The sequence below is a fragment of the Erythrolamprus reginae genome, chromosome 3 (assembly GCF_031021105.1).
Source record: "Erythrolamprus reginae isolate rEryReg1 chromosome 3, rEryReg1.hap1, whole genome shotgun sequence".
NCBI lineage: Eukaryota > Metazoa > Chordata > Lepidosauria > Squamata > Dipsadidae > Erythrolamprus > Erythrolamprus reginae.
In genome coordinates, this window is record NC_091952.1 from 101,151,066 (window position 1) to 101,177,640 (window position 26,575).

General features: G+C 35.3%; 1 protein-coding gene across 1 annotated transcript; it reads left to right on the top strand.

Annotated features, from left to right (window-relative positions):
* Window positions 1-2,538: 2,538 nt before the first annotated feature.
* LOC139164322 (mucolipin-3-like) lies at window positions 2,539-26,554 on the top strand. The gene is made up of 13 exons (XM_070746309.1): window positions 2,539-2,760; window positions 4,477-4,644; window positions 5,816-5,969; window positions 8,144-8,228; window positions 8,306-8,402; window positions 9,812-9,911; window positions 10,664-10,780; window positions 10,867-11,015; window positions 11,543-11,644; window positions 11,766-11,888; window positions 12,259-12,465; window positions 14,330-14,460; window positions 26,413-26,554. Exons 1-13 carry the CDS (start codon window positions 2,539-2,541, stop codon window positions 26,417-26,419), a joined length of 1,662 nt encoding a protein of 553 aa, XP_070602410.1. The 3' UTR covers window positions 26,420-26,554.
* The last annotated feature ends 21 nt before the right edge of the window (window positions 26,555-26,575 follow it).

Below are 26,575 nucleotides of genomic sequence, written 5' to 3' on the forward strand. Positions count from 1 at the left end.
AGCTGAAAAAAAATCCTAGAAGGCAATGGCAAGACCATTTCCATATTGTAGCCAGGGGTGGGCTATTGCCCGGACTGGGAGGGGGGGAGATGCAGTGGGGTAGCAAAAATGGAGCTCCATCCCAGAGCATCCAATTTGCACTGAAAGATGATGAAAGAAAATGCAGGGAGTCCTGCATAAACAACGCCCACAATGTGGTAGTAAAAAGTTTGATAGCCCTTCACTGATTGTAGCCCTCCACCCCCGCAAAAAAACCCACTTTATGAATCTACCTATGTTGTCATCAGGAATAAAATTCAACTCAAGGATTTGATTACCGGTACATTATTGCCTTCCCGTTCTTTGAAGATTTTTCTGAATTCTGATTATTTTATTTATTTATTTATTTATTTATTTTATTTTATTTTATTTATCTTACAAATATAGTATTGTATTGTAGTATGTTTAACATAATATAAGTATAAAGTAGAGATAGAAAAGATAAAGAGACATTAGGACAGGAACGGTAGGCACTTAAGCACTCTTAGAAAAGGGGAGAAGTCTATTGTAGATAATGTAAGGTTGAAGATTTTGGGATTGGGGGAAGAAACAACAGAGTCCGGTAGTGAATTCCAGGCCACTCTATTGCGGAAATTGTATTTTCTGCAGTCTAGTTTGGAGCGATTTACATTTAGTTTGTATCTATTGCATGCTCCTGCGTTGTTGTTGTTAAAGGTGAAGTAGTTGCCAACGGAGTACATTGTGATGTATGATTTTATGAGCAACAGTTAAATCAGAGGCGGTGTATTACTTTCAAATGATGATACCAAAAATGGACTGTATATTCACTAATTAATTCTATGCATACATTTACTTCCTCTGGCTCTGATTTGGCAATTGAAGTCAATAAAGAGAATGTTTAGCATTATATTTGATAAGTTGACTGCAACATTTATATAAATAATTTGTTTTTGCATGGGTTTTACTGTATCTTGTGAGATTATGAGCATCTCTATTGGGTTGGCAGTATTACAGGATCGATATGACATTAATAATCCTGTGGAATAGACAGTCACCTTGTACAAATATGATAGGTCCCACAAAACAATTTATATATGAAAATATTTTTGTACTGCTTTAAAATGAGCACAACATTATGTCCCATTTAAATGCCGGTGTCAAATGAGATAACAATGATTTTCCTCCCATTTATCTTAATATATCAACTGTGCGTTGGTGCTTTTTGAAACAGAAAGAGATGAATTGAGGAATCTGCCACATATAATATAGATCGTGGACCAGGGAAGAGGAGGGAAAGATAAGGGAAGTGAGCTACTGCTTTATAGATTAGCTTCTTTGTCCTTCGTATGCACAGGAATCTGTTCCCCAAATATTGCTTCTTTTGTTTTTCATAGCAATACCAGTAATGCAATTATATTTCTTGAGTATCATACAATTCTCAATAATAAATTCTTTGAATTTAGTTAACCTGGTTTTCTGGTATCTTCAGTATTGAAGATGTTGATAATATCTTGTCTTCATTCTCACAGTGGATCTACTTCCTATCTATTGTCTTTCTACCCAGACATGAATGGAAGAAAGCTCCATTTTTCAGATGAGAGACCTGCCTCTGAGCACACTTATTTTGGAATGGAGCTACACCTGCTTTTAACATTGTTGTTGTACTCTACCAACAATTTGTAATACATTAAGGCCAATGTTGCAAATACAGAACTAAATAATTCACATGCCTTCTGTGGAACTAGAGGGTCAATAGAACTAGAAGGAAGTTTAAGCAGATTCTGTGACATTTGTACTCTTAAGAGCAAACAGAATATATTGTAATTTCTAGGGTTCCTAATACTAAAAAGCCCAGGAAGTTTATGGAACTCCCTCAATGTGCTAAAGTTTCTTAGCTCACAGCATTTCAAGGAATTGGATTTAAAAATTGGTTCTGTGACTTTTCTCTGAAAGGGTGATTTGTATGACGGTAAGACATAGAATGGAGTTCCATATAATACACATGTCTTAAAGAACCCACAGTTATTCATTATTGGACTTCTAGACCATTCAGAAGCCGTGATTCTCAGCCATTTTATGATGGCGCAGAAATCAAGCAAGAGTCAAGGATAAATGTGCACGTAAGAGAGGGGGAGGATAGGAGAAATGTGGAAGATTTTTTTGAGAAATAACTCTTGAAACAATATCCTGTAAAATCTTAACAGGAAAACTGATAAACAAAATAATGTGTTTATGGAAAAAACCTCCTTATGTTTGGTTCCAAAAATAGTGCTTTCTATGATAGGAATATGAGAACTGTGGGAGAACTCATTTTTCTTCACTGTTAATATCTTTTTCACTGCTGTGATTAGTTGATGAAATAACATCGATGAGCTATAAGTTGGCATGGAAGGTGCTGTAATACTTGTAGTTTGGAGTTGAAACTCTCATTGTTAAAGGAGACAATCACACCTTGAGTTTTAGATATGCTCACAAATACATGCATAGCATTTTTGGCTAATCATTCCAATATTGCTAATGTTTTTTTCTGTTCCAGCAATGGAAAATCCTGAAGTGCTTGTAGGCAGCTGCAGTACTCAGGATGATGAACATTTATACAGCGTAAAACATCATGCATCAATGTGCCAGCTTCTGGAAGATCAGTTAAGAAGAAAACTTAAATTTTTCTTTATGAATCCCTGTGAAAAATTCTGGGCCCGAGGAAGGAAACCGTGGAAGCTGGGCATACAAATTCTGAAAATAGCTATGGTCACTATCCAGGTGAGATACACAGCTGCAGTACAATTATTACTTACACATTTTTAGCTACTGCTATATAAATTCAAGAAATTATAACCAGTTGAGTGACAACCTCTGATTTACTGCTTCTTTAGAGACTTGTACTTTTAGAACCATCTGTACGGTTGGTATTTGAAACTTTCAGACCTTAATACAGGCAGTCCTCGACTTATAACCATTTGTTTAGCAACTGTCTAAAGTTACAAGGGCATGGTCGTGTGATTAGAATTTGGGCGCTTGACAGCCAGCATATACTAATGATGGTTGCAGCATCCTAGAAACATGTGACCTGCATTTGCAATCTTCCCAGTTGGCTTCCAACAAGCAAAGTCAATAGGGAAAGCTGGATTTATTTAGCAACCGCATAATTCAATCAATTACTGCAGTGATTCATTTAAAAACCATGCGCCCCCCCCCCATTTTTAAAAATAAAATCAGGTACAACTCATGTAATAATTGCCTTGGTTAGAAACAGAAATGTTGGTCATAATTGTGATTCTAAATCAAGGACCATCTGTAAGTATTGAAATGACCTGTGTTCTTACACACTGAATATTTTGGAAGAAAATATTTTTGTCAAGTATTTAGTATTGACAAATTTAATAATATATGTATCTTCATCATATGTTCTCCATCTGCGTTGCAAAAGAACTTTCATAAGTGCCAGCTAACATAGCTATCTCGTTTAGGAATTATAGAACTTTTAGTCCCAATATTTGATGGATGCTGGATTGGGGTAATGAACAGAATAGGCTATTAGTCAAGTGGAGACAATGAACAATATCAAGATTATAGTTGCAGTTTCATTTCATTATTATATATGTCACTCTTCAGCCTTCTACTAATTAAATGCTCATTGTTCACCAACTATAAGGAAATCTGTGTGTACAGAATATAGTATGAAAATGTCCAATATGAACTATACTAATATTATATTATGTTTTTATTAGCAAAACAGATCCAAGATCAAAAAGAATAAAAGAGTCATGATATTGAACTGGGCTAAATTATAAGTGTAACATAGTTACATAAATATAGGAGGAGTCTTTGACCACTGAATGAAAATAAAAGTTGTAAATCGGAGGGATGGTACCCAGCTCTTTTTTCCTATATGTTCAATTCCTGATTTATTTACCTTTCACACTCTCAGGGTAAAATGAAACTACCAAGAGAATGAGTAGGGAATGGTGGTAGAACTACTGTATTTTTCGGAATACTGTATACAGATAAGAGGCACCCTTTTCCTCCCTAAAAGAGGCTGAACATTTGGGTGTGACTTATACTTTGAATGTTACTTTTTCAAAGTTTTTTCCCCCAGCCCTAGCAAGGTGCTGACAATCTTCTCTGCTTCCTATGCCCTCCGAAGAAGGTTTTTTCCAGCCCTAAGTCTTTGCAGGCTTGCTTTCATTCCTACCCCCTCTGAAAAAGGCTTTTTCAGCCCTAACCAGAGGATAAAATAATGTGTTCGAGCTGAACTGACTAAGAACACTAACCAGATGAATACCTGATAGGTAGATTCCCCCCCTCTATTTTACTCCCCCGAAACTAAGGTGCGTCTTATACTCCAGTGTGTCTTATACTCTGAAAGATACGGTAGCTACGAATGCTCCATCAATTAAAAAATTTAATGTACTTGTGGTCAGAATGGACTTTTTGAGTATTTTAGCTGAAGAATTCCCTTTCTATTGATATTTTCAGCTTGTAGTTTTTGGTTTAAGCAATCAAATGGTGGTTACATTTAAAGAAGAAAACACGGTATCCTTTAAGCATCTATTCCTGAAAGGCTATATGGACAGCATGGATGACACCTATGCAGTGTACACGCAAACAGAGGTCTATGACCAGATCTCTTTTGCAATAAACCAGGTAATATTTATTTATCTATCTATCTATCTATCTATCTATCTATCTATCTATCTATCTATCTATCTATCTATCCATCCATCCATCCATCCATCCATCCATCCATCCATCCATCCATCCATCCATCTATCTATCTATCTATCTATCTATCGGCTGTATGTTCCAGCATAAGTCTGGAATGACTCAAGCAATTTTAAACAAGCTTGGTACACAGATGATTTACCCTCTGGAAACAAATACTGTGGGAGTAAGACACCCTAGTACCCCTTAGTGTGTGTGTGTGTTCCAGCATAACTCTGAAACATCTGGGCCATTAATGAGAGCGAGTGCAGCGTCCTAGAGTGGACATTGTCTATGATTCACTTCTGTCACAGCTTCCTCTAGAAAGCCAGCCATGACATTTGCCCTCCCCTGGGCCAATGGGAAAGCACTTGATATTCCCTTCTCTTGACAGAAGGTGGCCCAAAGTGCCATGATTGTAGAAAGGGTGGGAAAGAGGAGTGCGTTGGAGGGGGGAGGGACAGGGCAGGGGTGATGGGCATGGGAGTAGGGGGAAGAAAGGCCCCTCTCAATGACTCCTTGTTAGAGGCAGATGACGCCCCCTGGTGGATTTGGGGCAAAGTGCCAAGATTGTAGAAAGAGCGGAAAGATCACATGGGAAGGGGAGGGCAGGGGTGATAGGCATGGGAGTAGGGGGCAAAAGACCTTTCTCAATGGCTCCCTGTCAGACAAATGCTTTGAGGTCTATAAATACCCGTGTAGCGCTGGGTTTTCAGCTAGTATTTTATAAAATATTGTACACTGAACCTAAACTAAGCTTGAAAAAGCCAAGTCAGTATATGTAAACAGATATGAATGGAAGGAAAATCACATTGGTTTCCTATACCATAGAGCTTGCATTGGCTCTAATGAGGCAAGAGATGCAGACCTTTTAATTCCATAGTAACCTCATGAGATAAAGGTAACACAGGCAATTGGCCCATAAAAATGAGGTTTTCTATGACTGAATCCATTTCACCGAGTTTTATTTGAAGCTTAGTCTTTGTAATTCTATTCATGAGATCAATAAATCTGAAAAGCAGTATGTTCCATCGCAGACATTCTCTTGCGTCTCCAATTAGTTCAGTTTTAATTATCGGGCAGCTCCATTAACTGGTTGTACCTTGTCGCTTAGTTCTTACAGCTGCGTGCTAATTCGGTTGGAAATCACGCCTACGAAAAGAAAGGATCAGAAGAGACGCCCATGGCCATATGTCAGTACTTCTACAAGAGAGGAATTATCAGCCCTGGAAATGACACTTTCGATATTGACCCAGAAATTGAAACTGGTGATATACTGAACTACTCAAATCAGATAGATTGTTTCTGTGTGTGAGAGAGAAAGGAGAATGAGAGTGGGGTGGGCGGAGGTCAGAAAGAAAGACAACTTGAGCAAAGTCATAGTGTTTAAAAGCAAACACATAGTAATTTCCAGTATCATTACAATATAATGGGTAGACACTTCAGATGTTTTATTTGTACAGGAAGAAATTCAACTACTGCAGATAGTCCTCACTTAGCAATTGCTTCATTCAGTAACAGTTCAGAGTTACGACAACAGTGAAAAGGTATATTTAAGACCAATCCCTGAACTTGCAGCTATTGCAACATCCATTGTCACCTTCTCAGCTTGTTTCCAACAAGCAGAATCATTGTGGAAAATGGCAGGAAGTCACAAAAGTCACATGCCATTTTGCTTAACAACCTGAGGTGATTTGGTTAATGACTGCAGTGGAACTGTCATGGGATGTTTCACTTTATGACTATATCACTTAGTAACTGTGATTAGTAAGTGAGGACTACTTGTTCATTAGAGTCTTGTTTAAGTCATGAAAACTGCAGTAGTGGTGCTTCATTTAATTCCTTGCCCCATTTCACTCAAATGATGTCAGCTTCCGTCAGACCTAATATATTCCATATACAGTAGATGTACATTGTTTATATCTATGGAGATTCTCAGTCATCCAGGTTATGGTTGTCCTGAAGGTGCTTTTTCAAGAAGTAACTGGACTTTCTGGTTTTTCTTTGAAGATGTTTTGTTTCTCATCCAATAAGCTTCTTCAACTCTGAGCTGAAGAAGCTTCATGGATGAGAAACAGAACATCTTGAAAGAAAAACCAGAAAGTCCAGGTGCCTCTTGAAAAAGCACCTTTAGGGTGTACGTGGTTTAGTTTCCAAGTAGCCTGATACCCTGCTGATAAAAATGGCTGACTCATAGCCCAGTGTGTTGACTTTATTGTATCTGAAGCAGATTCTTCATACTGGTAATTATTGAACAGAGTTAAGGGTGCATCTACTTGGAAGATACTATAGTATAATCAAAATTGAAGCAATTGATGTCCCTCATCCACAAAAGTGTCTTGCCAACTCAACATTGCAAACATCACCAACACTAATTGGTGATTCAGGTTCATGGTGAACTTTACTATTAGGAAAAGTGAGGCAGTGCCCTCAGACTGTAGACATGTGATGGAAAGCATTAGTAACCTGTTGGATGACATAAATGTTTGCTGTGTGGATTATTTTGCGCTCTTACTTTTGCCCTGAGGTATTGAAGAAAATGTCACCTTACAATGCACTTACAAATCAAGTTAGCTTACCTGCCTGAGCCATTCATGTTTATGTGCTTTAGGCAAATACCGAAATATATTGGCTGACTCTACTGGCCTCTGAAACTTTGTGAATAAATTTGAGTGGACAGTCTTAACTGTTCAACATGAACATTGATTACTGAACATATAGAATTATTGGTAGTGTCTGTTATGAGAATTCAGAAGCATTGTGACTTATTTTTGGAGTTTGGAAATAGTGACATAAATAATAATCTCTTAGCGAACTAATATAGTAAACATATGTGCACAACATTTCCAAACAATACCAAAAGCTGAATTCTGTAAGGATATCTTAGCTTAAACCTCTTGGGTATGAAAGATATTAAAGGACTGTTGAAAGATTGAGGGTCTTTTCTTGATATATGTATGCAATTACACGAACCAATGTGTAACATATACAAATAATTACACTACAAGAACTTTCTGAATTACTGTTTCTTCATTTTATTCAGATGGAAGTAATTCATAACTGCATTGAAACATCATTCTACAGTCATAAGTAGAAGGGCCTGTAACCATAGAAATTAGGGTATTAGGGTACTGATCTGTGGATCAAGTATAAAATTTCCTTTTTGGGTTTATTTTTAACAAGCAGATATTTTCAGGGATTCTTTATCAAATAAGAATTCCCATAAGGCAGAAGTTCAGTAAATATATGCATTAAATTAATGAAAAAACATAGCTGCTTTTTTCTTGCAAGTATGAAGAAAGATTTTACATCTCGCATTATTTAGATAAGACTACTAGTGACCAGATTGGATTTAATTTCCTTATTACTGATTGTCTGACTTCCTCATCTTATTAAATATTGAGTATTTTCTATATGCCGTAAAGCATCTGTCTTCCCACAGAGTGTCTTTATGTGGAGCCAATACTACCTCTGGAAAATGGGACACTGAGGAAGACTCCTTTCAATTTTACTTTGGACTTCCAGAGGTGAGGAGAAATAAAAGTTGCTGGCATTCTTGAATATTTTTGGTAATGGTGAAATAAAGCTCCGGTCTCTGTTCTAGACTTGTAACTCTGGCACTCACGTTCAAACTGAAGGCCATTAATCTCCAGACCGTTCGACAACATGAACTCCCAGACTGCTATGATTTCACACTAACAGTAAGTACAGAGGTGGAGTCCTTGGAACTTTCTGAGCTTGGTTGTTTATGTACAGATAAACTAGGAAGCAAGTAAAAAAAATTGAACTGATGAAGACTTGTAATTAGTCATTTTCTGAAGGGCAGGTTTGGGATGGGAGAAATGGGCCTAGATTGTGTTAGCTTTTTCTTAAAGTGGACTACAGTAGTCCCTCACCTATCGCTGGTGTTACGTTCCGGACCTGGCCGTGATAGGTGAAATCCGCGATGGGGAATTTATCGACTGATAGTACTTATTTAAGTATTGATATGGTAATTGTTTGGTAAGTTTTCATTGTTTTAAGTGTTTATAAACCCTTCCCACACAGTATTTATTTTAGATACAGTATTTAAATACAGTATTTACAATTTTAGATATATATTTTTTTAAAAAAACCTGCCGATCGAGTTTGGTTGGCTGTTTAAATCTGCCGATCGCCTTCCTCAGAAACCCGCGATGAAGTGAAGCCACAATAGGTGAAGGCCGGTATAGCGAGGGACTACTGTATTGCAGTATATACATTAGCAACTTAGAAGTAGAGAATAAAGTGAAATGATAACGCTGAAGCTAATCAAGAGGCAGGCACCAATGATTTATTGGTATCAGAGATTTGCCTGCCCACAACTGCAAATACCCATTTGGTAAATCAGCTATTCTTTGTGTGTGTGTGTGTGTGTGTGTGTGTGTGTGTGCTACAATTCACATTAATTCTCGCGGTAACTCACCTACTCTTCTTTTAGTTAAGTTCAAAACATAATTCTGTATAGTATTAGCTTTTTGACAATAATATTAACAATAATATTAATACTTTTATTATGCGTGTAACTATATTGTAATTGTACATTTTAAAATTTGTTTCTATTTATTTTTGGTTGACTGTGGCTGGCGATCAACTTGAATACTCCTCAGATGGAAAAGTGCAATAAAACCCAAATAGTGATAAGAATAGCAATATTTCTGAAACAATATTAAAAAGATGAGGACATTGGGTCATGTTCTCTTGTTAAGTTTTGTTCGAGGATTATTCAGATATAGTCTTCCTTTATTCTATTTCTCCACCTTATTTTTAAAGTGCTTAGATTTGGGGGAGAATGGTACACTGACAGAACTAAACTAACTCCAAGCATTTTCTGTTTTCTACAAAATATGCTTTTTATATGCCATCACTGCTTCAAAGTTATACTTCAAGCTAACTATAAGACTTTATGGCTTTTTTGAGACGAATAGTAGATAGATAAATAGATGGATGGATGGAAGGTAGGTAGATAGATAGATATAGATTTTGATTTTATTACCAAGCATTAGGTATAAACTATTCAGATTCTATCTGAACTAACGAGTGTTTAGAAATAAGAATAATAGCATCTTTTCTATCTCCACAATATCTACAGATACTCTTTGATAACAAAGCTCATAGTGGAAGAATTAAAATAAGCCTAGACAATGATATTGCCATCAAGGAATGTAAAGACTGGCATGTTTCTGGATCAAGTAAGCTTAAAAAACATACTTTTGTTATTACTTATTTAGTGCTTATTAGGTTTTATTGAAGGCCTAGTGATGCATGATGTTAAATATAGTATTTGCTATGATCTGTAGTAACTATATTTTTAAAAGTATGTTTGTCAACTGAGCACGCAATTTGAATATGTGTGTTACATCATTTCACCTATAGTCCTTAAAAAAGTCTCTTTCTATATGGTTAATATTTACATTACTGGCGAAATTCAAAATTTTTCCCTACCAGTTTGGTGGGTGAGGTTTGGTGGGCGTGGCAAGGAAGGATACTGCAAAATCTTCATTCCCACCCCACTCTGGGGCCAGCCAGAGATGGTATTTGCCGGTTCTCCTTATTAGTCAAAATTTCCACTACTGGTTCTCCAGAATCTGTCAGAACCTGCTGAATTTCACTTCTGATTTACAGTATATTAGAAGGGAATTCCCCACAATGGGAAATTTGCCCCAAGTGCAAATAACTATATAACTTGAGGGAGGAGGGGTCCTCTTTAGACTACCAAAAGTGTGAAGCATTCATTCTTTTTGATGGCTTTGAATCCTTTAATTATCCACCTCTCCCTGTATTGAAAAATTAAGTAAGATGGAGGCCTCTTCTCCATTATTAGCACTCTCTCAAGGCAATTTCACGAAGAAAATTTCCCCTCAGAAACAAATGAGTATGTGTTCTATGAGTGTATCAGGTTGACTATTATGCATAGACAAGTAAATCAATCTTTTTTTCCCAGTACAGAAGAATACCCATTATATGATGATCTTTGATGGTTTTGTCATACTGACATGTCTTGCATCACTGATTCTCTGCACACGATCTGTAATTAAAGGAATTTATCTACAAAGGGTAAGCTTATGTTTGTCAGTATCTCTTAATAAATTTAATTGCAGGTTTTAAATAGCAATTTCTCTTTTCTTGCCCTCTCACGTATCCTAGGAATTTGTGACTTTTTCCAACATCACTATAAGAAAGAAGTATCTTTCTCTGATCTAGTGGAATTTGTCAATGGATGGTATATCATGATCATCGTTAGTGACCTTCTTACCATAGTTGGTTCTACATTAAAGATGGAGATACAAGCTAAGGTAAGTGACTTGAATGCTGATTAGATGGCCTGTGTTCCAGTTTTGGAAGTCCCAATTGAAATCTTATTGACCAACCTGAATTTTGTTATTTTTATAGTTCACTTGAGTCTTCAACTGGGGAAAATGGTCACATTGAGAAAACTGCTGCTCCAGAGAAGGCATTTTTCTAGCTGTATATTTTACCTATCCATGGTAATATCATTAGAAATTAGAAATGAGCAGTATCTGTGCATATCATCAAAAGTCTATTAATTTGCTGTGCAATGCATTTGTGCTCTTTGTCCACCAGGAAACAGCCCTGACATTTTTAGCCCATTTCTGTTTAATGGAATAAGGTTTACTCACCTCCCAACAACGGTCTCCTAATCTACGTAGCAGAACTTTATGTCTCCCATCTCAGTGTCAAAAGAAAAGAAAATATGGTATCCCCAAGAGTTAAAATGAATATAAAAGGTCCTTTTTTTATGGGCACCCCCCTAAAATTCCGTTAGTGTAATTTATTGAACATCATCTTAATCTTCATATAGAGTCTGACAAACTATGACGTCTGCAGTATCCTGTTAGGAACTTCCACCATGCTTGTGTGGCTTGGAGTGATCCGCTACCTCAGCTTCTTTAAGAAATATAATGTAAGGATCTTCTGGAACACTCATGCTCTTGGTATTCTTTTCTGTTATTAACTGGCAATGCTGAATGTCTTTGGAAAGTCTAATGAGCATCTCTGGGTTTTTCTTGGGCCTTGTTTTTCAGCTGCTTATTTTAACTCTCCGTGCAGCATTGCCCGATGTCATTCGATTTTGCTCCTGTGCGGTTATGATCTATCTGGGTTATTGTTTCTGTGGCTGGATTGTGCTGGGCCCATATCATGCTAAGGTACTGTGAGTTGGATGTTTGTCATCTAGTTTTGTATCTGAAGGGTCTTGCGCAAATGTTAACAAAATGAGCACGCTGCCAAGATATCTGAGAGGCCAGTTTATCACTTTAGTTATGTAACTATACATGATCACCAGAATATGGAGTTGTCACGTATAGGTATATATTCTGCATTATCTGAGGCACTGATGCACATTAATAAAATATTGTAATATCCAGAGATTTTCATGGGCTGGTATTGAGTAAAACATGTAACATTTATTTGCAGTTTACTGTATTTGACCAGTATTTTTTAAACAACTTGAGCAAAAAATGGAAATAATTTTCTTTTCTTTTGTCTGTTTGTTCCTGAATATTTGTTCTCTTCTAGTTCCATGCCTTGAATATGGTTTCTGAATGTCTTTTCTCTTTGATAAATGGAGATGACATGTTTGCTACTTTTGCAAAAATGCAACAGAAAAGATACCTGGTGTGGCTGTTCAGCCGGATCTACCTCTACTCCTTCATTAGCCTCTTTATCTACATGGTCCTGAGTCTCTTCATTGCCTTAATTACAGACACGTATGAAACAGTGAAGGTACATAAACAACACTATAGGATGTTACGTTTAATTTTTGAAATGTGAATTTCCAAAAGTTCTGAAATAGTTTTCTGAATATCAAATGATTTTGTTCATTTCATTAGTCTCTTGTGCAAACAGAGATATTCTACACCTTTGCAAGAATTCAGCATAACATCATGACATCGTCATACAAATGACACAGAGCTCTGATAAGTTCATATTTACTGCAAGTAAGCAAAAAAGGGCCATTTGCATGATGACATCATGATGCAGTGTCATCATTTATTCAGTCTATGTCAAACTCACAGAGTCATGTTACCGTCATATAAGGTATTGCGATGTTTCCCCCCTTTGCGGAACTGGGGTGGACTTGGCCTGCGCATAATGTATCCAAATCACAGGCCATCTGTTCGATTTATTCCATAGCTGAGTGATAAGTTTTTTGTATTTAATTTTTTTTTGTTAGCATGGTTTATCTGGTTCTAAAGAACTGAGCAAGTTCTTTAGAACAACCAAGACTGAAGTTTAAGGCTATAATCTATTGCTTAATTTTCCAACTCTAATCTGAACTACTATGCTTAATTTCCCTTGGGCAAGAGGACATGTACTATGATAACAGTTGTTTTTCCCTTCCCATTGCCTATAATATGAGGGAATCTCTTCAGAAGATAGTTTGGGTGCTCCAACTTCCTAATGTCCTCTGTAGGCCCTAAAGACAAAAAAAATATGAAAAGCCCTCAAGCACTCTTCTTGCAATACTGACATGAGAAGAACCTAGGAGCAAGACAATATTTTAAGTTAATGTTATGTTTATATTGAATTACAAGGATATTTAATTCAACACAATTCCTATGATTTTTGTTGGTTTTGATGCAAAGTTGTGTCTAATTTATCGTGACCCCATGGACAATATTCCTTCAGGCCTTCCTGTCCTCTACCATCCCCTGAAGTCCATTAAATCTCACGCTGTCTGCTTCAGTGACTCCATCCAGCCACCTCATTCTCTATCATCCCCTTATTCCTTTGCCCTCAATCTCTCCCAGCATTAGGTTCTTCTCCAGTGAGTCCTTCCTTCTCATTAGGTGGCTAAAGTATTTGAGTTTTATCTGCAGCATCTGGCCTTTTAAAGGGCAGTCAGGGTTGATATCTAGGACTGACCGATTTAATCCCCTTTCAGTCCAAGGGACTCGCAGAAGTCTTCTCCAGCACCATATTTCAAAGGCCTTGCTCCCTCTCTATTATTTTATTACTGCCTTAACAGCCGTCCGCATCCTTAGGTAGCTAACGTACGATTTGACAAAGCAGATTTGGCTCTGGTTAGCTTTCATATCGCAAGTTGAAAAAAATCTAGTGCTGTGGGAGGTTGAAAACCCATCCTGGAAGATGGCAGAACCACATCACTTTCTTACCATTCCTGGGCAATAAAACTGAATGGATGTATCCATGTAAATCACAAGGGTCCAGAGAAGATGGCTTTGCTCTTTGATTTCAGAATTTTCCTCTTGTCTCATATGAAAAAGTATAATTTGGCAGCATCATTTGGAAGACATCTGAATATTTCCTCCAAGGCTACTAGAGTCTGCCTGGAATCCTGAGGCTCAAAGTTGTGTTCCCCTGTCATTTCTACCAGGGTTTCAAGACCAATAAAATGCAGATTACAAGTCCACCCTAATCTCCCAATCTCATGTGGAAACTTGGGGGAAGGTGGATGAGAAATAGGGTTCAAGAACCTCACTTTTCTACTCATTTAATGGCTTCTAACTCACCAAGAGAAACCTGACCTTTCCTATTTTTCCTCACCCCTCTTTAAAAATTGTGTTTTTCATAGCCATATAATATCCACTGGAGTTGTACTACATAACAACTTTTTTTTTTTTAGCATTACCAGCGTGAAGGCTTTCCAGAGACAGAACTTCATTCATTCATAGCCCAGTGCAAAGACCTGCCAAACTCTGGAAGATACAGATTAGAAGAGGAGAGTCCTATAAATATTTTCTGTTGTTGTAAAAGGTTGGTGACTAAAGGCCTGGGTGACAGATGCATCATCTGACAGTTTTGTTTCTTCAATATTTAATTAAGTTGACTGCTGTGAGAATAGAAAGCAGGTTAACAGAACATCAGTCTTGAATCTAGTGAAACTGTAGGCACTTTCTCATAAGCCTAGTGACCCTACACTGTTTTGAAAGCTGCTCTGGATTCCCATGATCCCCCAATGTCATAGATAGATAGATAGATAGATAGATAGATAGATAGATAGATAGATAGATAGATAGATAGATACCAATTTTTCAGAATTGCAAATGGTTAAAAGTGAAAGCAATTACTGATTTATTTTAAACTTTCTGAGGTTTGAGGAATAAAGATACCAGTGAACCTTTAAAATAATGGTGCATAAAATAACTTTGGTGTCAGTTATACTTTTGTAAAGTGAGCAATTGTGATTATCCCCACTAATTCTTTGGGGTTTTTTTTTTTATTTTTTGTTGGGTTTTTTTTTTTAATCTTTTTTTTTTATACAAATATTAAACAAATATTATGACATCAAAATGCTCGCTAGCAATTATCAGACTCTGCCTAAGTTCCTTGTATTTCAATATTTTTTTTCTATTTTAGAAGTTTTATTAGTTTTTATCACAATTATACAAACTGAAAAAAAAATGGTAGGTAACTTTACATTGTTTCTCATTTTACAAACCCCTCATAATTATATAAGAAACATAAAATAAGTCATAAAAAGAAAGGAAAAAAGCATATATAAAAGTTTCCCCCCAAAACAGTTATATTAATCTCTTTCCCTCCCCTTCGCCCTACCCCCCCAACCTCCCCCCCCCTCGAACTTCCCAGAGTGAAATCAAATTATCAATTCCCTTAAAATCAAAGTCGTACGTACTTAAATTCTATATTATCTATTATCCTCCCTGACTCTACTACCTTCACACCCCAATCCATTTAGGCTCATTATACTAATAAAAATCCTAAACTATTCATATGCTATTTGAAATTTTTTAGAATGATATTTAATTTGAATATAATCAATCCATTTTTTCCAGTCCAATATGTATTTTTCATTCGAGTGATCTTTCATGTAGGCCGATATCTTCGCCATCTCTGCTAAGTTCATGACCTTTATTGTCCATTCTTGAATTGTGGGTAACTCTTCCTTCTTCCAATATTGGGCAATCAAGAGTCTCGCTGCTGTTATTAGATTCAATATCAATTTAATCTCTATACTTGTACAGTCTGTGGTAATACCTAATAAGAACAACTGTGGTGTAAACTTCAATTTTTTCTTAAGAACATTTTGCATAATCCACCATATTTTTATCCAAAATGCTTTTACTTTTACACATGTCCACCACACATGAAAGTAAGTAGCGTCCATACAATCACATCGCCAGCATTTAGGCTGTATATCAGGATACATACTAGCCAACTTCTTAGGATCCAAGTGCCATCTATAAAACAGTTTATAAAAGTTTTCTCTCAAATTTTGAGCTTGTGTGAATTTAACATTTCTTACCCATATTACTTCCCATGTATCTAATGTGATGGTTTCCTCAAAATTCTGTGACCATTTTATCATACAGTCCTTAATTAATTCTGTTTCGGAGTCTTTTTCTATAAGTATATTATATATTCTTTTTATGTGCTTTGGACCTTGGTCCTTAATTTGTTTTATTAATTGTCCTTCCTGTTGTTCCATACCAAGTCTTTGATCCTTTTGCCATCTATCCTTCAACTGAGCATATTGAAACCATGTTTGCACTAATCCTTCTTCTTTTAGATCATTCAAAGATTTTAATTGTAATACTCCATCAGTTAATTTCAATAATTCCTTTTTTTTTTTTTTTTTTTCAAATATTTTTATTAATTTTCTTTAAAAAGACAAACAGACTTACAAACATTCAACATAAAATGTAGGGATGTATCATCCCTGCTTTTCTCAAAAGTATAAATGCAGATACAGAAAAAGGAATACATGATTAAATACGTAATTCAATGCTACTAATACAAAAAATATCTAATAAAAAAAAGTTTTTATATCATAAAAACAAATTTCTAACTAATTTCAAGTCGAACAATCTTAAAAATTCTATTCTATGTGTATAGACTAACTCTATTATTAATCTCAATAAAAAAGAGAATGTTTTAAACAAAAATATCTATACTTATTGTTGATCTACTATTTTTATTTTATTTTTCTTATCTATCCATTCATAAACGTTGTTCCATGTTTCATAGAATTTAGTTTCTTCTTGGTCTTTCAAGCGTCTTGTCATCATGTCCATTTCCGCGCAGTCTAATATTTTTGCAGTAACTTCCTCCTCTTTGGGGATATCTTCCCCTTTCCAGTTCTGCGCGTAAATGATCCTTGCCGCTGTAAAAATGTGTATAATTAAATACAAAATTTCTTTTTTATAATTTTGGTTAGTAATACCTAATAAACAAAACTCCGGGGTGAAATCTATTTTCTGCTTCGTAATCTCTTTTGTCATTTTCTCTATCATTTTCCAGTATATTTTGGCTTTATTGCATGTCCACCATTGGTGGTAGTAGGATCCTATTTCTTTCTTGCATTTCCAACATAAAGGTGATGTTTTTGGGAACATTTTTGCTATTCTACTTGGTGGGAGATGCCATCTATAAAACATTTTAATTTGGTTCTCTTTCAAAGAAACTGACTTTGTCATCCTCCAATTACACATCCAAACTTTCTCCCATGTATCTAAATCTATTTCTTTTCCTATATTTCTACACCACTGTATCATACTATCTTTTAATGTTAACTCAATATTCTTGTGGGTAATCAGATATTTATATATTTTCCCAATTACCCTGTTTTGATTTTTAGTAATTAAATCGCTTAACAAATTTTTGCTTTTATTAAATATGTAAAGTATACTATCTTTCTGGTATCTAGATCTAATTTGTGCATAATGCCACCAATCAATTTGTATCCCTTCATCTTGTAATTTCATTCTAGTTTTTAATTTCATTTGATTGTCTAACAAGTCTTTATATCTTATTTTTCTTGTGTCCTTAATAGAATTTGGGTGTATTATTGCGTCCAGTGGGGTAACCCAGTCTGGGATTGTTAAGAAGTGGTTTTTCTTTATATCTTTCCATACGTCAAATAAATATTTTCTCAGTGTGTGTCTTTTAAAATAAGAATGGTTTTTATCTTTATCATACCAAACAAATGCATGCCAGCCAAGCATAAGATCATGTCCTTCTAATTTTAATGTTCTCGTATCCTCTAAAGTTATCCAATTTTTAATCCATGTTAAGGCGGCTGCCTGGTAGTATAATTTCCAGTTGGGGAGGGCAAAACCCCCCCTCTCTTTTATATCTTCTAGCATATTTATCTTAATTCTTGCCTTTTTCCCTTGCCATAAAAATTTTTTAACCACATTTGTTAAGGTTTTAAAAAAGTTTGCCCCTGGATTTATTGGGATCACTTGAAATAAAAATAATACCTTAGGTAAAATATTCATCTTGATTGTGGCAATTCTTCCCAGAAAAGATATTTTTAGATTATTCCATATTTCCAAATCCTTTTTAATTTCATTAATTAATTTTATATAATTATCATTCTTAAGTGTTATTGTTTTGGCTGTTAGCCATATTCCCAGATACTTTACTTTTTTAACTATTTGTATTCCGGTAATACATTCTAAATTGCTTTCTTGTACTTTGTTCATGTTTTTAGTTATAAATTTTGTTTTATTTTTGTTTATTTTCAGACCTGCTACCTTACCATATTGTTCTATTGTCTGGATTAATCTCGGTGCTGTAACTATCGGGTCTTCCATTATAAAGGTCAGATCATCTGCAAAAGCCTGGACTTTGTATGTCTCTTTTCCAACTGTTAAACCTTTTATCTTTGAGTCTGCTCTTATTTTTATTAAAAGTGTTTCTAAAGTCATGATAAAGAGAAGAGGTGAAATAGGGCATCCTTGGCGAACTCCTTTATTTATTTTAAACGCTTCCAACTGCTCATTATTTAATATAATTTTTGTTGTTTGTTCTGAATATATAGCATCTATTAAATTAACGAATTTGGGGCCAAATCTCATTTTATTTAATTGCATCTTTATAAATGTCCAATTCACGTTGTCAAAAGCTTTTTGGGCATCAAGGAACATTAAAGATAATGTTTTGTCTGGATATTGCTCATAGTACTCTAATACGTTAATAATTGTTCTTAAATTGTTTTTAATTTGTCTGCCTGGGAGAAAACCGTTTTGATCTGGATGGATTTTACTATTTATTACGGTTTTCAACCTCTCTGCATATATTGCTATAAATATTTTATAATCTACATTCAATAGAGATATTGGTCTATAATTTTTAATTTTTTCTTTTGCTGTGTCTGGTTTATGAATTAGAGTTATCAATGATTCCAACCAAGATTTAGGAATTTTACCCTCTACTCTACATTCATTAAAAATTTGCAACATATTATTTCTTAATATTTCATTTTCTATTTTATACCACTCTGCTGGAATTGCATCTGGCCCTGTGGCTTTGTTGTTTTTCTGCTTCTTAATAATTGTAAGGAGTTCTTCCATTGTTATAGGACTGTCCATCTTCTCTTGTTGCTCTTCTGTTATTTGTGGTAACTCTGAATTCTCTAAATATTTAAATACTACGTCTTCTTCAATATTGTCATCTTTATACAGTTCTTTAAAGAATTTTTGAACTATGTTTGCTTTTCCCTCTGAGTCATATTTTTTTATTCCATCGTTATCTTCTAATTGTCTAATTAATTTAGATTGTCTCTGTTTTCTTAATTTATATGCTAACCATCTACCTGGCTTATTAGCATGTTCAAAGTATTGTTGCTTAGCTCTTTTTATTTTTTCCAATATCTGATTTTGGTCTTGCAGTCTAATTTTATGTTTAATTAAATTTATTTTTTTCCCCAATTCTTTATTTTTCATATTTTGTTGTGATAAAAATTCTAATTGTTTTAATTCATCTATTAATTGTTCATATTTTCTTTTCTTTTCTTTATTATATTTTGCTGTATATGATATTGTTAATCCTCTTATGTATGCTTTAGTTGCATCCCATAAGTTTTGAGGAGTGGTGTCTGTATTTTTATTAATTTCAAAAAATATTTTTAATTCCTTTTCAATCCATTCTTTATATTCTTTCTCTTTTAAAATGTTTCTATTCATTTGCCAATTGTAGTGTTTTTTGATATTTCTCATATAAACTATGACTGGGTTGTGATCCGCCCAAGTGTTGACATCTATTTCCACCTCTTGTATGTATTCTGCTGTTATTTTGGGTGCCCACACCATATCTATTCTAGTCCAAATTTTGTGGGGGTTAGAATAAAAAGTATATTGCCTTCTATGTGGATGTCTCTCCCTCCATATATCATTCAATAGTAATTCTGCTTTCATTTTTTGAAAAGTGGAGGGTAGTAGATTCTTTTTTTTCTTTTTACTACTTTTCTTCCCTCCCGAATGGTCTAATTGTCTATTTGTTATAGCATTAAAATCTCCAATAATCAACATATTTTCCAAATTTAACTCTATAATTTTTTGATGTAACTTTTCATAAAACATACTTTGATCATCATTTGGGGCATATATAGAAACAATAACTAAGGGTTTAGGTTCAATATCAACCTGGACAATCAAAATTCTACCTTCATTATCACTGAATAATTGTTTGGAATTTATAGAACTCTCCACATACATTGCCACTCCTCTTTTCCTTTGGTCTGCTAATGCAGCATACATATTTCCAATTTTTTTATTTAACAATAAATTCCGATTGCTTTTTTTTATATGTACTTCTTGAAGAATCACAATTTGAGCCTTTTGGTTCTTGATTTTGGAAAACATTTGTTTTCTTTTCTTTGGTTCATTAAGTCCATTAACATTTACAGAGAAGATTTTTAGATCTCTCAATGCAGTCATTTATAGTATTTCTTGGTTTCCCGCTGAGGTTGCTTTCTTCTAGCCCCTTGGTCCTGCTCCTCCACTTGTGTGAATGCCCCCATGGCTTCCGCCTGCATTGCTTCCAGTTCTTTTGTTAGTTGTTCCATTTCGCTTATTCCACTATTTTCATAAAAGTCTCTTGCTTGATCCAAGTTCTCCAACTTATATCTTGTTGATTTCCATGTCAATGATAGTCCTTGTGGAATAAGCCAGCGAAACGTTATGTTTTCTTTGATCAAAAGTTTGGTCAAGAAATGGTAGTCTCTTCTAGTCTCTCGAACACGTCTTGGAATTTGTTTTAATATTTTTATGTCCTTGCCTTTGTGTTGTAATTGACCAGCTCTTGACCAGTGCAATATATCATCTCTTAAAGTTTTTCTTACAAATTTAATGTGAATCTCACGTGGAAGATTAAAACGGCGTATGTAGCTGTTAGAGATTCGAAAGACTTCATCGATTTCTTTTTGGATTTCAAGTGGGTCCATCTGGAGGATTTTCCCAATAATGTCAGCCATAATGGCCTTTAAATCTTCATCTTTTTCTTCTATTATGTTTTGAAATCGTAGTCCATATGACGCGCGTTGCATTTCCAGATGTGTGATTGATTCATCATATCCTCTGTAACGTGAAGCGGCTCTATCCTCTAGATGATCAATTCTTTTCTCCATTTTGTCTGCCTTTTCCTCAGCTGCTTTCACTCTTTCTTCACTGTCTTGCAAGGCTTGCTTAATCTCCTTCATCTGGTCCTTCATCTCCCCTGTGTCTACTTTCATTTCAGCCATCTCAGCTTTTATTTCATCTCTCTGTTGAGTCGCATCTCGTTGAGATTGGAGCATAAAATCATTTAATGCAGTTAGTGTTTCTTGGATTGAAGCCAGGGAAGGCTGTTGTGATTTCTCTCTGTCCTTTTCCTTAGTAAACATACTTGCTGATAAGACTGGTTGTGCGGGGGACGGATGGGGTGAGCTTTGGGGTGAAGATACAACAGAAGTCTGCTTCTTGATTGTTTTGGTATGGGTAGAAGTACTTGACATTTTAAAATTTGAAATTAGTATTATGTTATATTGGCAATATGTGAAAAATTTCTATAATTTCAATAATTCCTTATATGTTACAACATCATGCCTTTGTTCAAAACTAGTATTCTCTATTGCGTGTCTGGGCACCACCCATATAGGTACTTTATAATCCATTATCCCTTGATATTTTCTCCAGACACGCAACAGAGCATTCCTTAGTACATGGCTCTTGAAAGTCCTGTCCACCTTTTGATTATAAACCAAATAAGCATGCCAGCCATATAACAATTCATACCCTTCTATATTCAATATCATTTCATTAGTTAAGTTTACCCAGTCACTTATAGCTACCAAAACTGTTGCATCATAATACAATTTCAAATTAGGCAATTTTAGGCCACCTCTTTCTCTCGTATCCTGCATTATTTTCATTTTTACCCTTGGTTTTTTCCCTTGCCAAACATATTTATTAATTCCTCTCTGCCATTCCAACAATTTTGACTCATTTTTAAGTATTGGAATCATTTGATACAAAAACAAAAATTTGGGTAAAACATTCATTTTGATTACCGCTATCCTCCCCAACAATGATAATTGCAATTTTTTCCATTTATCCATCTCTATCTGTATCTTGGACCATAAAGTTTCGTAGTTATACTTATATAATTTTCCATTGTCTACTGAAATATAAACCCCCAGGTATTTTACTTTCTTCACGATCTCACACCCAGTTGCCTTTACCAAACCTTCTTTTTGATTCCCTGTCATATTTATTGTTATCATCTTGGTTTTCCCCACATTGACTTTAAAACCAGATACTTTTCCATACTCCTTGATAATTTCCATTAATACCTTAGTAGATTGTAGAGGCTGTGTTAATGTTACCACCACATCATCTGCAAATGCACGCACTCTATAATCATAGTGTTTAACTTTAACCCCCCTTATTTCCTCTACTTTACGTATTTTATTTAACAGCATTTCCAAAGTTAATATAAACAATAGCGGTGATAATGGGCAACCCTGCCTTGTACCTTTACCAATTTGAAAAGATTCTGTTAAATTCCCATTAATTATTATCCGTGCAGTTTGTTCTTTATATATTGCTTTAATAGACTGAGTAAAATATTCTCCCATTTGCATCTTTTGAAGTATCTTTTCCAAAAATTGCCAATTCAATCTATCGAACGCTTTCTCAGCATCTAAAAACATTAGCACCGCCGGAGTCTGAATATCTCTCCTAAGATACTCCAATATATTCACAATTTGTCTAACATTCTCTCTCATCTGTCTACCTTGTATAAAACCTGTTTGATCTTTATGTATTATCTGTTGCATAATTGGCATCAGTCTGTTAGCTAAAATTTTTGTAAAGATTTTATAATCTATATTAAGCAGTGATATAGGTCTATAATTCTTAGGCTGAGTGTGATCTTGATCTTCTTTTGGAATTAATGAAATAAAAGATGTTTTCCATGATGGAGGGATCCCATTTCCTTCTTGTATTTTATTAAATAATTCTTTAAGTGGTTCTACTATCTCATCCTGAAGGCTCTTATAATACACTGCTGTCAAACCATCCGTGCCTGGAGCCTTACCTATTTTTAACTGTTTAATTGCTAATAAAATCTCTTCTTTAGTTATATATAAGTTCAATTTCTCTTTTTGTGCTTCGGGGATTTTAAGAATGCACTCCTTGTCTAAATATCTATCTATGTCAGTACCTTGTATTTTGTCTTTTGTGTACAAATCTTTATAAAAATCTATAAAAGCCTTTTTAATCAAATCCTGTTGAGATACCTCTTTACCTTTATATAATACCTTATCTATTGTTCTCATTTTTTGCTTTTTCCTTAACATATATGTTAACCATCTCCCAGGTTTATTTGCATTGCAAAAATTATTATGTTTTGCATATTGCAAATTAGTAGCTACTTGGTCTGAGACCAACATATTAAATTGTGATCTTAATAATGTAATTATTTCTCTAATTTTCTTATCCTCTGGGTTATATATCAGTTCTTGTTCTTTCTTTTTAATTTCTTTTTCCAATTCCTCTTTTTTTTTATTCTGTTTCCGTCTATAAACATTATTCTGGTTAATTAATACCCCCCTCATGAAAGCTTTACTTGCGTCCCAGACCATATCTATCGTTGTTTCCTTTTGCATATTTAAGATAAAAAATTCCTTCATCAGCTTTTTACATTCCGAAACATTCCCCTCATATCTAAATAAATTTTCATTTAATCGCCACGTTCTCCTAGGTTTCTCTCCCGTTTCCAACTCCATCCATACTGGGCTATGGTCTGACAGCGTTCTTGGACAAATCTTTATCTTCTTAACCCTAGAACAAAAATCATTTGTTATTAGTATAAAGTCAATTCTTGAGAATGAGTGATGCCTATCCGAAAAAAAAGTAAAATCTTGTTCTTTATCATTCCTTTCTCTCCATAAATCTCTTAATTCTATATCGTCCATCATATCAAAAAAAGATTTAGGGAGCTTAGCCTTATTTTGAATATTCTTAGAAGGGCCCTTCTTGTCTATTTTAACATCAATTACTCCATTCCAATCTCCCATCACTATATATGATTTACGATCCAAGTTTATTAATTTTTTATGTAATAACTCATAAAATTTTCCTTGCTGTTGGTTAGGTGCGTATATTCCAACTACCATAAAATTCCTTGTCTCTATTGTTAAGTCAATTATTATATATCTGCCCAGATTATCAGCTTCAATCACTTTAACTTTAAGATCAGGTCTTACATATACAACAATTCCATTCTTTTTTTCCGGAGCCGATGCAATATATGGTGTCCCTAGTTTTGCGTTCTGTAAAAACTTTTGGTCTTCAGATTTTATATGAGTCTCTTGCAAACATATTATATCATTTTTAAATTGTTTCAGATGGTGAAATACTTTTCTTCTTTTTTGCGGTGAATTCAAACCATTAACATTCCATGTCAAAAATTTAATTGCCATCTTTGGCACCCGAAAGCCTCTGGAGCACTGCCTCCAAGTCCGCTGGAGTCGTTTTATATCTGGCTCCTCCCACTGCTTTCGATCCATCCACCACTTGAGCATATGTCATCAGAGGTATCTTGGTCTCTTGCGCTCTACGCCTTACTGCTGCACGTGTTTGCCTCTGGTCTTGTAATTTTAGTTGTTTCTGGGTTTTACCCATAACTATCCTCTCTTCTGGTGGTTGTATTGAGCCTTCTTGTATAGCCATCGCTCCTTCTTGTGCCTGCTCCTTCGTTGATGCTATTGCTTGTTCCTGACGTGCCTTTAGAATTTTTTCATAAAAGTCTCTTGCTTTCCCCACTGTATTAAGACGATGTCTTTCTCCCTTGTATGTGACTGTTAATCCATATGGGACATCCCATCTATATTGTACTTGCCGCATTTTTAGCTCAGTGACCAGAAAAGAATAGTCCTTCCTTGTTTTTAACATCTGGGGAGGGATTTCTTTTAATACAACAACTTCTTGCCCTAGGACTTGAAGTTTATTTTGAAATGAATGTTGTATAATTCTGTTTCTAATACCTCTTGTAACAAAATATATAACAACATCTCTTGGTAATTTCCTTTGTTTAGCAATCCATGAATTCACACGGTAAATTTTATCAATATTCCAAGCCCAGTCAACATCTTTTTCATCTAGAAATTTCTCCAGGGCGTCTGCAAAAATTTGTCTTAAATCTTCTCCTTCATTTTCTCTCAGACCTCTTATTCTGATAGCCCCTTCCATAGATCTATATTGCATCATTACACATTCAGCATCTGATTTTTCTATCTTCTCTTGTACCTCCTCCATTTTATTTTCCAGCTGTAAATTAACTTGTTCAATTTCTTGTATTTGTAACAGTATCCCTTGGAATGCTAACACAATATCCTCCCTCATCGCCTCATGTTGATGTTGTATTGTTTCTGTCACACCATCTACTTTTTCCTCCCATTTCTCCTCCATTTTCTGAATTTTTTCTTCTAACTCTTCAGATTGTTTTTTAAAACCCATTTGTATTGCCTGGTGCAACTCCTGTATAGTTGTGGCTGGTGGGTCTAGGAATGGTGCTTTGAGCTGTTGTTTAGAAGCCATATCCAAATCAAATTGACTGTCCTTTCTTCTTTATATTCTATCTTAAATACTTTGTCCCCACTCTTTCTTTCCTTCTCTTTTCCCCCTTTCCAGAAGACTAATTGTTAAGTTTACAAGGGAAGTCCATTTAATTTAAGCAGGGAAAGTTTTTGTGCCGGCTCGAATTTGCAATCACTAACAATCACTCTCGCTCAAACTTTCACTTTTCACTTTTCACTTTCATTTCTGCCTAGCACAGCGCCATTTTCACAGCAGGGAGCACAGCAGGGAGCACAGCAGGGAGTTTCAATAGAGTAAAAAAAAAAGAAAGACGATACTTGCTATTTTCTTTCCTTTTTCCTCGCAATTCACTCTGCCTGCAACGATGTATTCTTCCAAAAGCTTTAGTTGTTACAATCTTGCAGGGATGGTCGTGTCGCTTCGGTCTGCTTTGCTTCAGCAGAAACACCTCGGAAGCGGAGCTTTCACCAGGCACAATAGGGAGCTTCCCTCTTACCTCCCCGGAAAATTCTCTGGGGGGTCGAAAGGGGCTCTACCCTTGCCCAGCTGCTCTCTTCACCCTCTTCTCACAGGGGGTGAAGTTTTCAAGCCGCTAGACAGCCGATTTTCGCTGTTCTAGCGACTACACTATCTCGAGGGTTGGCAGTCCCAGAGGAGGCTACCAGCAGCGACAGCGGTGCCACCGGAAGTCTCAATTCTTTGGGGTTTTTTAACAGTACGGTTTCTAACCTTGCACTTCTTATTCAGGGTGACTTATTTTTATTAAAATTATTTTCTTTAGATCAATAGATCTTGTTTGATTTATAAAATGGGACCATTTTGATTTCTTTATTATATTTTTGAGCAGCTGGATAACATCTCTGTACCTTTTTCCCTTCTTTAGGTCTTAATAAAAACATTGGCAAAAATTGCTGAAAGTAGTTGGAGATTCTGGAGCTGGACAACCATCACAGATTCAGTAAGAAATCATCAAAGAGGAAAGAAAGGAATGAAGGGAAAGAGAGACAAAAAAGAGAAAAAAGAAATAGAGGAAGAAAGAAAGAAAG

Bases quoted from the DNA above. Each gene is read 5' to 3' on its own strand.
- LOC139164322 (XM_070746309.1), top strand. From the start codon at position 2,539: ATGGAAAATCCTGAAGTGCTTGTAGGCAGCTGCAGTACTCAGGATGAT. The intron at 2,761-4,476 runs GTGAGATACACA...TGATATTTTCAG, and splicing joins TAGCTATGGTCACTATCCAG to CTTGTAGTTTTTGGTTTAAG. The intron at 4,645-5,815 runs GTAATATTTATT...CTTGTCGCTTAG, and splicing joins TCTCTTTTGCAATAAACCAG to TTCTTACAGCTGCGTGCTAA.